This window comes from Photinus pyralis, unplaced genomic scaffold (assembly GCF_008802855.1).
Source record: "Photinus pyralis isolate 1611_PpyrPB1 unplaced genomic scaffold, Ppyr1.3 Ppyr1.4_LG7, whole genome shotgun sequence".
Classification (NCBI taxonomy): domain Eukaryota; kingdom Metazoa; phylum Arthropoda; class Insecta; order Coleoptera; family Lampyridae; genus Photinus; species Photinus pyralis.
This window is the reverse complement of record NW_022170738.1, coordinates 27,215,981-27,228,328: the sequence shown is the minus strand read 5'-3', so window position 1 is coordinate 27,228,328 and position 12,348 is coordinate 27,215,981. Positions and strand designations below refer to the sequence as shown.

Here is a 12,348-nt window from a genome sequence, read left to right as displayed (position 1 = left end):
CCCTTGCAAACATCTACGAATGAATCAAATAGTTATAGTTAGACTTTATTTTTAATAATATGTAAAATAAATATTGTATAAATATTAATATGCGTGATAATCCATGCTTTGTCTCAGCGTCATGCAATCGACTTCATCAATTTTCAAAGTGTTTGTCTTAACGTTAATATCTTCTTCTAATTGTATTTGGGTTTTCAGTAGGTATCTCAAAGACGCCTGAGCCTAACGTTAAAATGAGTAGGTACATAAGCGTCGCACAATTGCATTTACCTCTGATAGCATCTGCTGCAGCATGAAACAATTTTCTCTCAACTCCCTAACCTCATTCACTAATTTGGTCTCGACCAAGTCCCGACATAATTCCATCCCCGGTCGTTGCGCTCGACGGCCTAATCTTGTATGTGCCAGAGCCATGTATCCCTCTTTTTCAACTATCGACTTCTCTAATTTCAGTATGTTACGTGTCATTTCATTCGCTTGCCTTGCTGTCTAGTAAGAAGATTTTTGAAGATAAGCCTATAAGGGGAGGCCACCCCGCTACTTTTTGACGCTTAGTTTAAAATTTAAACGCAAGCCGCACATACTTGAAATTTTAACTTGGTCGATCAAAAAAGCTCAAAATAGTCTATGTGTGACATGGGCGAACGGACACGTTTGTTGAGCTGAAGGAACGTTTCCCTTGTGCGGGAATTGCTTTTCATACTCGCGTTCAGACTTTTTCAGCTCAACAAATCCCGTCATGTGCGCCACAGTATAATCACGCAAAATCACAAAATAGCCTCGCGCATAAATGTGGAATGGCCACCTCATTGTGCATGACTTCTAACTTCGTCTTGGCCTCTTTAATTTCTTCAATTCTTCTACGAAACGCTTCATTAACAACGTGATATTGACTCCACAAATCATCGATGACCTGTTTCAAAAATGTATCGACATACGCTCTCAGTGATCGTGCGCTATTTATTTCTTTTGCTGCTCGTTCCAAATTTTTAAATGTATACTGTTGCCATTCTTCAGCAGTGATGTTACTGTAATGTACCTATCTGTAACTAGATGTGTGGATACGACTCACTTACGCTGGATCTAATGGTGTAAATCCATGATACATGCTAAGATTAAAACTTCTTTCATTGATTATCATATTTTGGTAATCGATCTTTGTGACATTATCCTTGTCTTCCAAATCACGATCCATGAAGTACGTTGTCGACCTTAAACGACGTATTTGCTCATTTGCCTGTTCGAGTACGCGTTGCAACATTGCTTGTGACGCTTCTATCATTTCTGCTTCTTTGATCAGTTCTCGTTCAACATCGTCGTGGCACTAAAAACATTTGCAAAACACTGATATGGTCATTATTTCCCGCATACTAGGTCGATTCCAACTCGCCCCTCGCGAAAGATAATACACTTTTTGCATATCTTTAAGGCTTCCTCCCTCAAGGCATTCATTGCGTCGATAATACGCTCGTTATATGTTGTAAGATTATCAATTTCAATGCACACCTCCTTCCTTTGTTTTACAATATCATCCTTCACAAATTGAATATCACTAATTTTTTCTGTAATTCGATGATCGACCTCGCGCTTATTCAGCGCCGTTACTTCGTCTATAATACCTTGACCCTATAGTACGATTTATGAACAACAATGATGAGCAAATCTATTTTAGCTACCCTTTCGCATTCTGCTAGTATTTTGTCAGCAAGTTGTTGTTGATCGAGACACGCGCGATATCGAATTCGATTATTTAGGTACCACTCATTCAGTGTGAATCTAAATATGATGCATGGTTCAGGTTGTGAAAATAACACAATTTCTTACCGTGTTGGTGGTGGTGGAACGATCACCATCGATTCTCTATAAAATTGATTAGTATTCATTTTAATTGGCACAAACAAGTTTTTATAATATATCTGACAAAAGTCAATAAATAATTCAGTCAGTTGTTATAGACAATTCAACTCATGTATAAAAAATCGCATAAGCCGCAGTGAAATTGTCACTTTGACAGCGGCAAAAGTTACCTGCAACTTTTCCAGCGACAAATGCACTAGTGGTTTTTTCACTTATTCATTTTCGAACCAATTATCGCATTATCCTTTCCCATATGACTAGTTTGACGTCTGTCAATAATTGATTAATATGGTGAATTTCTTGTTCGTTAAATTGTCCTGCCGAATTACACTCGAGGTTTGTATTTAAACCGAGTAAATTTGGGTTGTTGCAATTCAAATCTGTTTCCTTTTAGCAATTGAACTCGAAAAACTGTCAACCTAAAAATGCTCCACCTGCGGTGTCGCATTTTTATTAGTTGACAGTTTTTCTCGTCTAATTGCTAGGCAACAGATTTTCATTACCTAAACAACCCAAATTTACTCGGTAAAATACAAACCTCTTGTGCAATTATAAGTGATAATTTGATACAATTGCCACTATAGAAATGTGTCTGATTCGCGCTTGTTTGAATGGTTGTTTCAGAAGTAAATCGGATTAGCTATAAATGTACATTTTGCTTTCTTAAAGGTGGGTTCATATCTCTCCGTTCATCCGTTGCGTTGATCCGTCAAACGAATAGCACATTTTGTTAAGGTTCATAGCAATCCGTCCACATTGTACATTTGCAAGTATAACCATAACCTATACTTTATTTTGTACTGTACCCTCCGTCATTTTCAGTATGTAAAAATGATACGAAAGTAAGAACACATTGCTATCTGGTTATCTATTACCGTGAAGAACGAATAGGCAAACGCTGTAACGTACCAAACATAACCTCACTCTTGTTAAAAACGGACAAACGGAAACGTATGAACGGAGAGCTATGAACTTACCTTAAGACCTTGTTAAATGGGTAAACTGTAATCTGCATTCGTTGTAGTAGTAGAATCTTGCCATCCACCGACCACTCGCTTAAAAAATGCGACGGACTCGGCGGAGATTATTTATGGGAATAGCTTTTGGCCAAAAGCCGTGAAGCGGTCGATGTGCGTAAGTGCGTTCCATGTATCCTAGGTTTGTACAAAGAGGACCGACCATATCCATATACGTGTACGTAATTGAAACGTAGAGATTCCAATTGGAATTGTCCTGGATGTGATAGAATGCGCTCTATTGTTTTTGTAGTAGTTGGCAGTTGGCACTATTAGTATTGTCATTTACTCTATGGTATTGTGAAACATATCACTTTTACTTTGGTCGTTGAAATGACAGGTCGATTTTTTGCGAAAAATGTTGATTTCGGTAGTGGACATTTTCCGCTAAAACTGTTTAAAATATTTATTTAAGCGTCTTTACGGGAATGGCGCAGGGCTTTTTACCCTTTTTAAGTTATGCCATATGTGTTAATTTAATTACCTATCTTTCTTTTATCTATATCGCAATCCGAAACCCATTTATTAATCGGGTACGTAAGTTGGAATTAATTGGAATTAGCTCTGATTTTGGCATTGTAGTTTTTGGATATATTTTACGAGCACTGGGGTGGTCGTATTAAAAGAAGTACCGGTTAATAAACCCATTTTAACACGACGACTTTTGTCAGTTTGATCTCGGTACAGAATAGACGTATTTAACGACACCCTTTCATTTTATTACCAAGACTCATTTAATTTACCTCATTCCGAATATACATACGTATATTAATCCTATCATCCTATTCTATTTTACATCCGAAATAAAATTGCATTTCTAACCGTGATTGTTACTTTATATTTCTAACTATCCTTTTTTGCTTACTTAACAGGTAAATATAGAGGTATCTTATACCAACTTGGGTGATAATAAATGAAACATCTTTTTACTTACAATGCAAAAATACACTATCTGTAACACTCAAGGTTACATTCGTACGTAAATTTATATTGTACCTTCTGTCCTATTCCTATAAAGGGAGACAACGTTATAACTGCTATAGGTACAGTGATAAGACAAGTGCTTGATTTGTGCTCTTTATGCACACATATTGTTGGCTGTTACTACCATTTGTGGTATCGGGATCGGGCATTAGGCCGCCAGACATTAGGATGCAGACATTGGACCGCAACACAGTAGACCGCAAACATTAAGCCGCGGACATTAGGACGCGAACATTTGGACGCAGACATTGGGACGCGGACACTGGGACGCAAGCATTGGGATGCAGACATTAGGACACAGGTACAGTTCCATCCCTTGTTGCACTTAAAGCAAGGAGCCATCAAATTCGTGTTTTTCTCGAAAATCTCGAAAACGCCACGATGAAAGCCCGCTAAATTTCGCTACGCGTCCGGATCACGTCCACGTTCTCCCCCCACCCCCTTCTTTTTCGCGTTTCGGGAGGGGTCCGCGTTAGTTATAACAGTTTGTTTCGTTCCCTATGTTTCTTCCGTATGTATGGTTGGTTGCCTGTTAGAATAGAGTACAGATTCAGTATTTAAATTTTAAAAACCAGTATTGTCCTTGTCCTTGTGATAAAATTCCTTTGCTTCTTATCTTTTCTTTTCCGGTCACTTTTGATTCTGGCATGGTCGTGTCCAGTGTGCCAATCTTCATTTGTGTAAAAATTTCATCTTAATTAATTATAAGGATCTTCACACATTGAAGTAAATATTTTCTAATTGTTACCCAATTTTGGAGACGTTTTTGGTTCTCATGGTAATATTTTTGGAGTTTCGCCAAGCGGATTTTGGAAGCACATTGGTCATCGGCTTGATACTTTGGCTCGTTTACGATCTTTAGAGGTTTGTACATCTTGTTTTGTTATTCCCAGCCCTTATTGGTAAACTAGCCATCCCCTACAAGTGCGTCCCTGTCGTTCTCTGCGTGGCGTCACCAACCCCAATTGTGGAACGGTATTCTACAACGAAAGGTCAGCTGTTTATTACTTGAACCTTCCCGACTACTTTGCAACGAACCATCGAATCCTGCATCCACGTAGAGACACCCTTGCCATTTTGTTCCCTTCCTCTCCTTACTTCCTTTCAGTTCCTTTGTTTTGTTGTAATTCGTGTTTTAATTTCAACAATTTATCACTGAACACTGGTCACGTAAAGAAAAAAAAAACGATAAGTAAAATAAAAACATCGTTGTGCTGTTATTGGTTATGTATTACTTTAAAACCGACAACCCTTCTGGTTGGTCGGACGATTAGAACTACTTTTTTTGGTTGTGCCTACTGCACCGAATTATTATTTTTGTACGTTTATGATTGTTAGGCAGTTATCAAGATAGCCTGTTGTTTTTTTTTTGGTTCTTAAAAAGGTAGAATGCCCGAGGTGAGGTACGTTTTTAGTAGCCCGTGAAAGAAAGGCCTTTGTTTTACCCCCGCACTAATTATTTTTGATTTTCATTTTAAACGCTCTAGACCCCAAGCGTGAGGATCTAGCGGCACTTGCTACTGCAAGAGTTTATTTTGTTTTCATTATTTGTACGTTTATGGAACTTTAATCTAAAATTTTTATTAACCGTTCAAGATACAGCGATCCCTTGATATTATAGATATACAGATCTTTAAATTCTATGCATATCAACAACTATAATTTAATAAACGACCAGTTCACCCCCATAGTTCTTTTTTTTTTTAATTTACAGGTATGTGTTGTGGTGTGTCCTTTTATCTTTCAGGTTCTGCGTTTCCTGTAGGTATCTTCTTGCATTTCCAAACGTATGTGGCGCTACCCTAGTCAATCAGAACCACGCGAATATATCCCTGAAATCTGAACCGCCTCGCTCCTGCATCAGAGCTAGACCGGAGCAATACCGGCATTTCTTTTTGCGCCCAAATGAAACCGCTATATAGTGTCGCAAAGAGAGAGAAAGGCGCGCGCGACGCTCCGGACTCGGGAGGGACCGGTCTTTCGCCCGAGACCGCTTCATTATACCTTTTATTGTCCTATGTACCTGCAACCTAATGTCTGCTTTTTAAGGTAACCTGCATGATGTTCGCGTCCCAATCTCCGCGTCCTAAAGTCTTGCGGCCAATTGCCATAGCGCAAAAAAATCTCAGTATTTACTGCAGATGAAAACAGTTAACACGGATTTTGTAAAATTAATAAAAACAAGTTGTAAATCAGCATATGCATGATTAAAGCGCATTTTTGATAATACAGGTCAGTATTTTATTACCGAAGTTTAAAATTATCGATCTCACGAGTAATTTTGGCTGCGTTAAATAATTTATTTTATTTTATTTTAATTGAGGGTACGTCTTCATTTTGTAAAACAAATCACAAAGTAAATAATTAAGTTTTTTAAAGTCACTAAATATATTTAGTGACTTTAAAGTTTTTATACTGGTAGCGCTATCTAACGGTAAAATTATAGCACCTCCGAAAACCATATCGAAATTATTGATCTCACAAGTAATATAACTCAAAATAGACTAGAGCCTGCACATCTACACTACAGCAGAAAGCTTTTAATGAACATTTGAGGTCTATTGTAGTTGCTGAGATCTCACCCGGACATCCGGCCAGCCAGCCAGGGCCGTAGCCAGAGGGGGGCGAATCAGGGCGCCGCCCTGGCAGGCAAAATTTTCGCCCTGGCAGGAGAATAGCGATGAAATTCTAAACAAGGATAAATTGTGCAATACTCTTGTGCAGATAAAGCGCATTTTCTTTAAAACATTTATTTTGTCTTTGTAAGTATCCTTCTCCCACAATCCACTCTTGAGGTATAAGGAATTATAACCGATCACTATAAGCGGTTAAAATATCTTAACCTTATGATATCCAACCCAAGCCATAATACACTTTACCCAAACTCGTCCTGAAACCTTCATTTTCATGCCTACTTTCTGTCAGGAAATTTGAGTTTCCATGACAGAGGCACAGCAGACGACGTTTCCTGCCGCTTGTCACTTTACTGGCCGCACCTGTTACCGGTCGCACCGTCACATTTTAAAATGTCTATAATTACTCCTGTCATCACTGACATATTGACATTAATGAAAAGTTCTATACAGGAAACAAACAACTCAATTCCTCGAAACCTTCCCCATGGATATTTAATTTAATTAAATAATATAATAATAAAATAATTAAATATCCATGGGGAAGGTTTTGAGGAATTGAGTTGTTTATTTCCTGTATGGTTCATCACTCCATTTAGAGTATGGATCAACCACGAGTTTTTTCTGACCAGAAGTTCTATATAAAAATTGAAATTTTATATTAAAATACAATTTCGGGTAAAATTTTAATACAAAACTCGTTAGTAAAATGACATTACCTGACTCGGAAATTAAAGTACTCGGGGCCACGCACTTCAACATTTCCTCGCCAGGAATGTATCATTTTCCGGACTATTATGTAAATGTCTATTTAATACTGCTGCATTGTCTGTTGTTGGCTGATAATTTGTTAAAAGCAATGACATAATCAATCAATGACCTTGACCTTTTGAAAAAATTGCCCCCCCCCCCCTAGTTAGCGCCCCGTAAACACCGCTTTTTTAATTCGCCCTGGCTATAACAATCAAAGCCCTGATAGCAACAAACCTCAGGCTACGGCCCTGCAGCCAGCCAGCCATAATGAATAGCATATTTTTTTTTAAATGCGCTAAAAATTGGTATTGTAGGGAATTTTTCTAAAAACGTTTATTAAAGTTCGTTTTTGTCAAATATACAAAATAGGATACCAAATCACAGTCAGTTTCCTAAAAAAGAATATAATGGAATTTGTTAAATTAAGCATATAACAATAAACTGTGACCTAATCGTAAATGTTTATAAGAGTTGAAAACAATTGAAACTGACACCACAGATATAAGGTATAAAAATTAATATAACATCACAGAGCAATGTGTGTTTAACTGGAAACGATAACAAAAAGGTCCTTTATTAAATAACAAACGTCAGTCTTAAAAAATCCACTTTAAAGCCTACTAAGTTGACTCCTGACCGATGAAGGTGAAAAAACATGCACTAAACTGTCCCATCCACAATCAGCGAGCTCGCCTTTTCGGTGTGCATTCCAATCTAACCCGTAAACAAATTCGGAATGGTGTTGTATAGTTTCTAAAGCCTCGGAACTGTGCTTGAAGTCCCATATTCTAGTAGTAAAATCGTAACTAACAGATGCCATCATACTTAAAGAGTGAGGCGAGAATTGCACTCTTCGTACAGCATACTCGCATCCCTTTAAATGAAAAATCGGTTGGGAAAAATTTCTTAAATCCCAACCTTTAATAAAACCATCCGAACCGGCAGTAGCTAAAATATTTTGGTCATATTTACACCAATCACAAGAGAGCACTTCGGCATCGTGCGCTTTGCAAAGCGCGGTCGCACCTTCTGCATTTAATGAATTCCAAATTCGTAAAGTTCCATCACCGGAAACCGACGCAAAACAGTTAGGAATGTGGGGGGACCACATCGCATTGTAAACTAATTGTGAGTGTCCCATGTATGTGTTCAACGAAGCTTTTCTCGTAGGGTCCCATACTTTGATTGTTGCATCCCACGATGCACTTAAAATCAATTGCTCTTGACGAGTTCTGTTCCAATCTACGGAGTAAACTTCCTTAATATGCTCATGAAATATTTGTGGCGGTATCGTTGAGATTGACAAATTCCACAGTTGTAAGCTTCCATCACCCGAAGCTGTGACTATTAACGCCGGATCTGCCTCTGACCATACGCAATCAAACAGTCCATCTGACCAGTTGAAACTTTGCAATTGTATCAGCTTTTTGTCCGGTGTCAACTCCAAAAGAAATAAAGTACCTCCACCTGTTAAACCGAAATATTGACTTGTCGCAACTGCAAGATGTTCCGGTCGGAAAGGTGAAAATCTAACGCTGTACCCATGTCTATTGGGTGTTAAAAATGATGCCATTATATAAATCTCTTCAATGCATTTCGTCTGGTTTGGTATCTTTATTGAACTATCGACGCAAACTTACGTATATATTTTTGTGTAGAACAAAAAAATAATGAGGTTAGAATTTGAAACGAAAATATATACAAAAGGATCCGCAATAAGTGAACCAAACTGACGGTATATGTGCACGTAGCTTGCGCGACTTTAGCGTCACCAAACGAGAACTCTGCACCCTATTGGTGTAAATATTTTGTGACTTGTGTTTGTTAGAGAAGAGATAACAACAGGTTATCTTTGCGTTTCTTTATAATGTATTTGTGTTTTGTATGCAACCTATTTTTTATTTGTGTGAGTTTCATTATTTTTTTAATTTGACTGGATGTAACCTCCATGGAAAATTATTTGTTTGATACTGTTAACTTTTATTGTTTAAAATCGCTTTCATTTTTTGTTTATGTTTTGTTTATGTTGATTACATAGTCTTAACTTGATCACAATAAGTTATAAAATATGTGGAAATTATCGAATTGTTTCAAGTTTGGTGTGTGTATAGACTTGTTTGTAAACTAACACTTTTCTCTGTGTATATTTTTTGCAAATTTGCACTCTAAACAGACAGTGGTAAATAACCATATTAGTTACGACACCTAATGCTGAGACTGTCCTCGAATCTCAACAATAGGCTGGGAAAATTTGTATGGGTATAATATGTATGTAGATATGTACGCTGATTATAAGACTGTGCACGCGCATATGTAAGTATTAATGTATTTAGATGTGAATTAAAGGGGATATGACCCTTAGTAGTTGAATCGTTACAAAAAAAAATGTGTTCTGGCACAGATAGCACCCGAACACCTCCGCGTGCGCGACTTTGCCCTTTTATGTCGAAGAATATGTGCACCCAATTTTGTTCTGATCGGCCCAGCCGTCTAAAAGTACAGACGGACAGACCGATCGACATCATCAAGATATTGTTTGATTCGGATTCCTCTGATACTCTCTAAAACACGTGTATTTTCGTCAAAAAAGTGGGGAGTTATTTTTTACCCCAATGCAATACCTCCCTTACTGACATGCGGGTGGTGATAGTGCACTTTTTACTCAAAGGGGTGCTCACTCATTCATTGATATCTTTTACATGATATTTATAGGTGATTTCACAGCATTATTGTACTTCAGCATTGAATAGTAATCATTTATTCAATTTGTTATTTCTGAAAACAAGCATAAAAATTCAGTTACGGTCTTGTAGACTGATGCGGACGCAACAAAAATGTAAAAAAGTAGCATTGTTTCTGCTGTAAGTAAGGTGTGTTGCCTAACCGTAGGAGTATGTCTCATTCTCACATAACCCAGTGCTATGCAAAGCAACTTGCATAGAAATAGAGTTAAACTGACAAATTTGACATATAGGAATATCGTTCAGATTTTACGTTTAATGTAAGTCCTAAGCACGTCCTCATTGCAACTTTATCAAGATTCAAAAATAACAAATATGTATTTAAAATGGCTACAGTAGATTACATGTATAGTTGTCGTCCTGCCAACATTATATTATATTCACCCTGTATAATTAACAATAGTGAAACTGTTAGCGTTTTCGATTGGCAAAACTCGTACTGCACGAGTGTTGCACGAGAAACTGAAAAAATCCATGTGAAAATTGCTCTTGGAACATAAATATTCGTAAATATTTGTTGTCATTTGTCCATAACCTCATTTTAGATTTAGGTAATCGACAAATCTGTATTCTAAAAAATGACAAACGTTTTCAGTATTATTTATGATAAACGATGGGGAATATAAATTTGAAATTCCAATTTTTGGCGTTCAGTTTAATGAGTAAGTGCAACTTTTTGTAAAATAGAAGTTATGGCTAGTTCATCATCTTCGCTATCGCTAGATGACGACAAAAAACTCTCCCAACGCAAGAAACAAATTCAAAATTGTCGCACGTTTGTTTTGAAAATTTGACTACTAACTAGCAGCTCCACGAGCTCTCGGACCTCGTGCGTCAAAATTTGCACTGAGTGCATAATTGTTGCATCACATTTGCCAATGGAACACAGAAAATTGCCCTAAAATTACCAATAGAACGTAAAAATTGCACTCGTGCAGCACGAGTTTTGCCAATCGAAAACGCTATGTGAAACGTGGTAACTCTGTAGTTCAGTGCAGAACCTGTTCCGTGGTTTTAACAGAAATGAGAAGATTGGTAAACATATATATAAGAGAAGTATATATATGTTGGTAAATATGAATTTGACAAATGCAATTTGTAAATACGTAATACAACTAGTGGATTATTTTAATATACTTAGGAAAAAGGCTTCGTATCATAAGTAAACAAAATTTTAATCACGCAATGTTATGAGGTAAACTATCGCCAGTTAAATCAAAGGTTGTATAATTTGAAGTACTTACTGGGAAGAAAGGATGGAACAACTCCCTACTGAACTCATCGAACTCATATTAGCAAGTGGTAGATTGACTATACAAGATGTACTTAATTTTAGTACGACCTGTTCAAATTATAGAAACGTAGTGTGTAACAGCAATTTCGTATGGAAGCACAAATTCATGCAAAAGTAAGTGATTAACGTTATGAATTGTGTTTAAACTCGTTCAATTTTAGATGGCCACAGTTTTTGCCATTGTTTAGTAAAGAGTTCAGCGAGTGGTTTAAGGAAACAATTTTTATTTACGAATTATCGAAACGTACTCATGCTATGTTGTCTACTATGTCTGAGAGATTTTATAAAAAGAGTGAACTGTCCAACTGTGATATGGGGGAGTGGGCGTTGTTAATGGACGAGATGCCTAGAATATATCATTATGTAGCCTTCGATTTAATGACGATTATACATTGCGATGAGCCGATTAGAAGTTTTCAAGTTGTACCTGTTGAGTAAGTGTCATGCATATACCATGTGATCAAAAATGAGTTGCTGTCGAGTCACCTTAGAATTTTTGTTTACATGGGAAATCGTACTTAAGTTGAACTTCCAAAGGCGACTTGACAGCAACTCATTTTTGATCGCTCGTTACAGGGTTATTATAAATGATTATAGGGGTCATAGTTGGCAATGAAAGTTTAATTGTGAACATACCTACCATGTAACTGATAATTCGCTTAATTAAGGTGGGTTCATAGCTCTCCGTTCATCCGTTGCGTTGATCCGTCAAAGGGATAGTACATTTTGTTAAGGTTCATAGCAATCCGTCCACATTGTACATTTGCAAGTGTAACCATAACCTAAACTTTATTTTGTACTGTACCCTCCGTGATTTTCAGTATGTGAAAATGGTACGAAAGTAAGAACACATTGCTATCTGATTATTACCGTGAAGAACGAATAGGCGAACACTGTTAACATACCAAACATAACCTCACTCTTGTTAAAAACGGACCAACGGAAACGTAAATGTTCAACTTCAACCAACTTTTCCGTCGTAAACGGACGACGTACGTTTAAAAATTTGCTGTCTTCTGATTGGCTAACGGACAAACGGAAACGTATGAACGGAGAGCTATGAACTTACC

The 12,348-nt window shown here is 37.2% G+C and overlaps 3 protein-coding genes across 4 annotated transcripts; 1 reads left to right on the top strand and 2 right to left on the bottom strand.

The window, feature by feature from the left end:
- Positions 1 to 58: 58 nt before the first annotated feature.
- Positions 59 to 4,626, bottom strand: LOC116177525 (tektin-1-like). 2 transcript variants are annotated; one of them, XM_031496531.1, is made up of 8 exons: positions 2,835 to 4,626; positions 1,825 to 1,860; positions 1,677 to 1,776; positions 1,372 to 1,626; positions 1,077 to 1,324; positions 806 to 1,028; positions 271 to 489; positions 59 to 222 (listed from the first exon to the last, which is right to left on the bottom strand). In XM_031496531.1, exons 1-8 carry the CDS (start codon positions 2,870 to 2,872, stop codon positions 85 to 87), a joined length of 1,257 nt encoding a protein of 418 aa, XP_031352391.1. In that variant the 5' UTR covers positions 2,873 to 4,626; the 3' UTR covers positions 59 to 84. The 2 variants fall into 2 exon arrangements, with proteins under 2 accessions (XP_031352391.1, XP_031352392.1); XM_031496532.1 differs by lacking the exon at positions 2,835 to 4,626 and adding an exon at positions 2,028 to 2,033.
- Positions 4,627 to 7,561: 2,935 nt separating this feature from the next.
- On the bottom strand, positions 7,562 to 8,956 carry LOC116177373 (peroxisomal targeting signal 2 receptor-like). Its single transcript, XM_031496344.1, has one exon. It carries the CDS (start codon positions 8,814 to 8,816, stop codon positions 7,854 to 7,856), a length of 963 nt encoding a protein of 320 aa, XP_031352204.1. The 5' UTR covers positions 8,817 to 8,956; the 3' UTR covers positions 7,562 to 7,853.
- Positions 8,957 to 11,059: 2,103 nt separating this feature from the next.
- LOC116176562 (F-box only protein 21-like) lies at positions 11,060 to 11,743 on the top strand. The gene is made up of 2 exons (XM_031495186.1): positions 11,060 to 11,392; positions 11,440 to 11,743. The coding sequence occupies exons 1-2, from the start codon at positions 11,241 to 11,243 to the stop codon at positions 11,714 to 11,716; spliced, it is 429 nt and encodes a 142-aa protein (XP_031351046.1). The 5' UTR covers positions 11,060 to 11,240; the 3' UTR covers positions 11,717 to 11,743.
- The last annotated feature ends 605 nt before the right edge of the window (positions 11,744 to 12,348 follow it).

What these genes read in the sequence shown, in the direction of transcription:
- LOC116176562 (XM_031495186.1), top strand. Translation starts at nt 11,241, where the DNA reads ATGGAACAACTCCCTACTGAACTCATCGAACTCATATTAGCAAGTGGT. An exon ending in AAGCACAAATTCATGCAAAA is followed by an intron (nt 11,393 to 11,439) that starts GTAAGTGATTAA and finishes GTTCAATTTTAG; the next exon opens with ATGGCCACAGTTTTTGCCAT.
- LOC116177525 (XM_031496531.1), bottom strand. Translation starts at nt 2,872, where the DNA reads ATGCAGATTACAGTTTACCCATTTAACAAGGTCTTAAG. An exon ending in GGCGAGTTGGAATCGACCTA is followed by an intron (nt 1,325 to 1,371) that starts GTATGCGGGAAA and finishes AAATGTTTTTAG; the next exon opens with TGCCACGACGATGTTGAACG. An exon ending in TTTACACCATTAGATCCAGC is followed by an intron (nt 1,029 to 1,076) that starts GTAAGTGAGTCG and finishes GGTACATTACAG; the next exon opens with TAACATCACTGCTGAAGAAT.
- LOC116177373 (XM_031496344.1), bottom strand. Translation starts at nt 8,816, where the DNA reads ATGGCATCATTTTTAACACCCAATAGACATGGGTACAGCGTTAGATTT.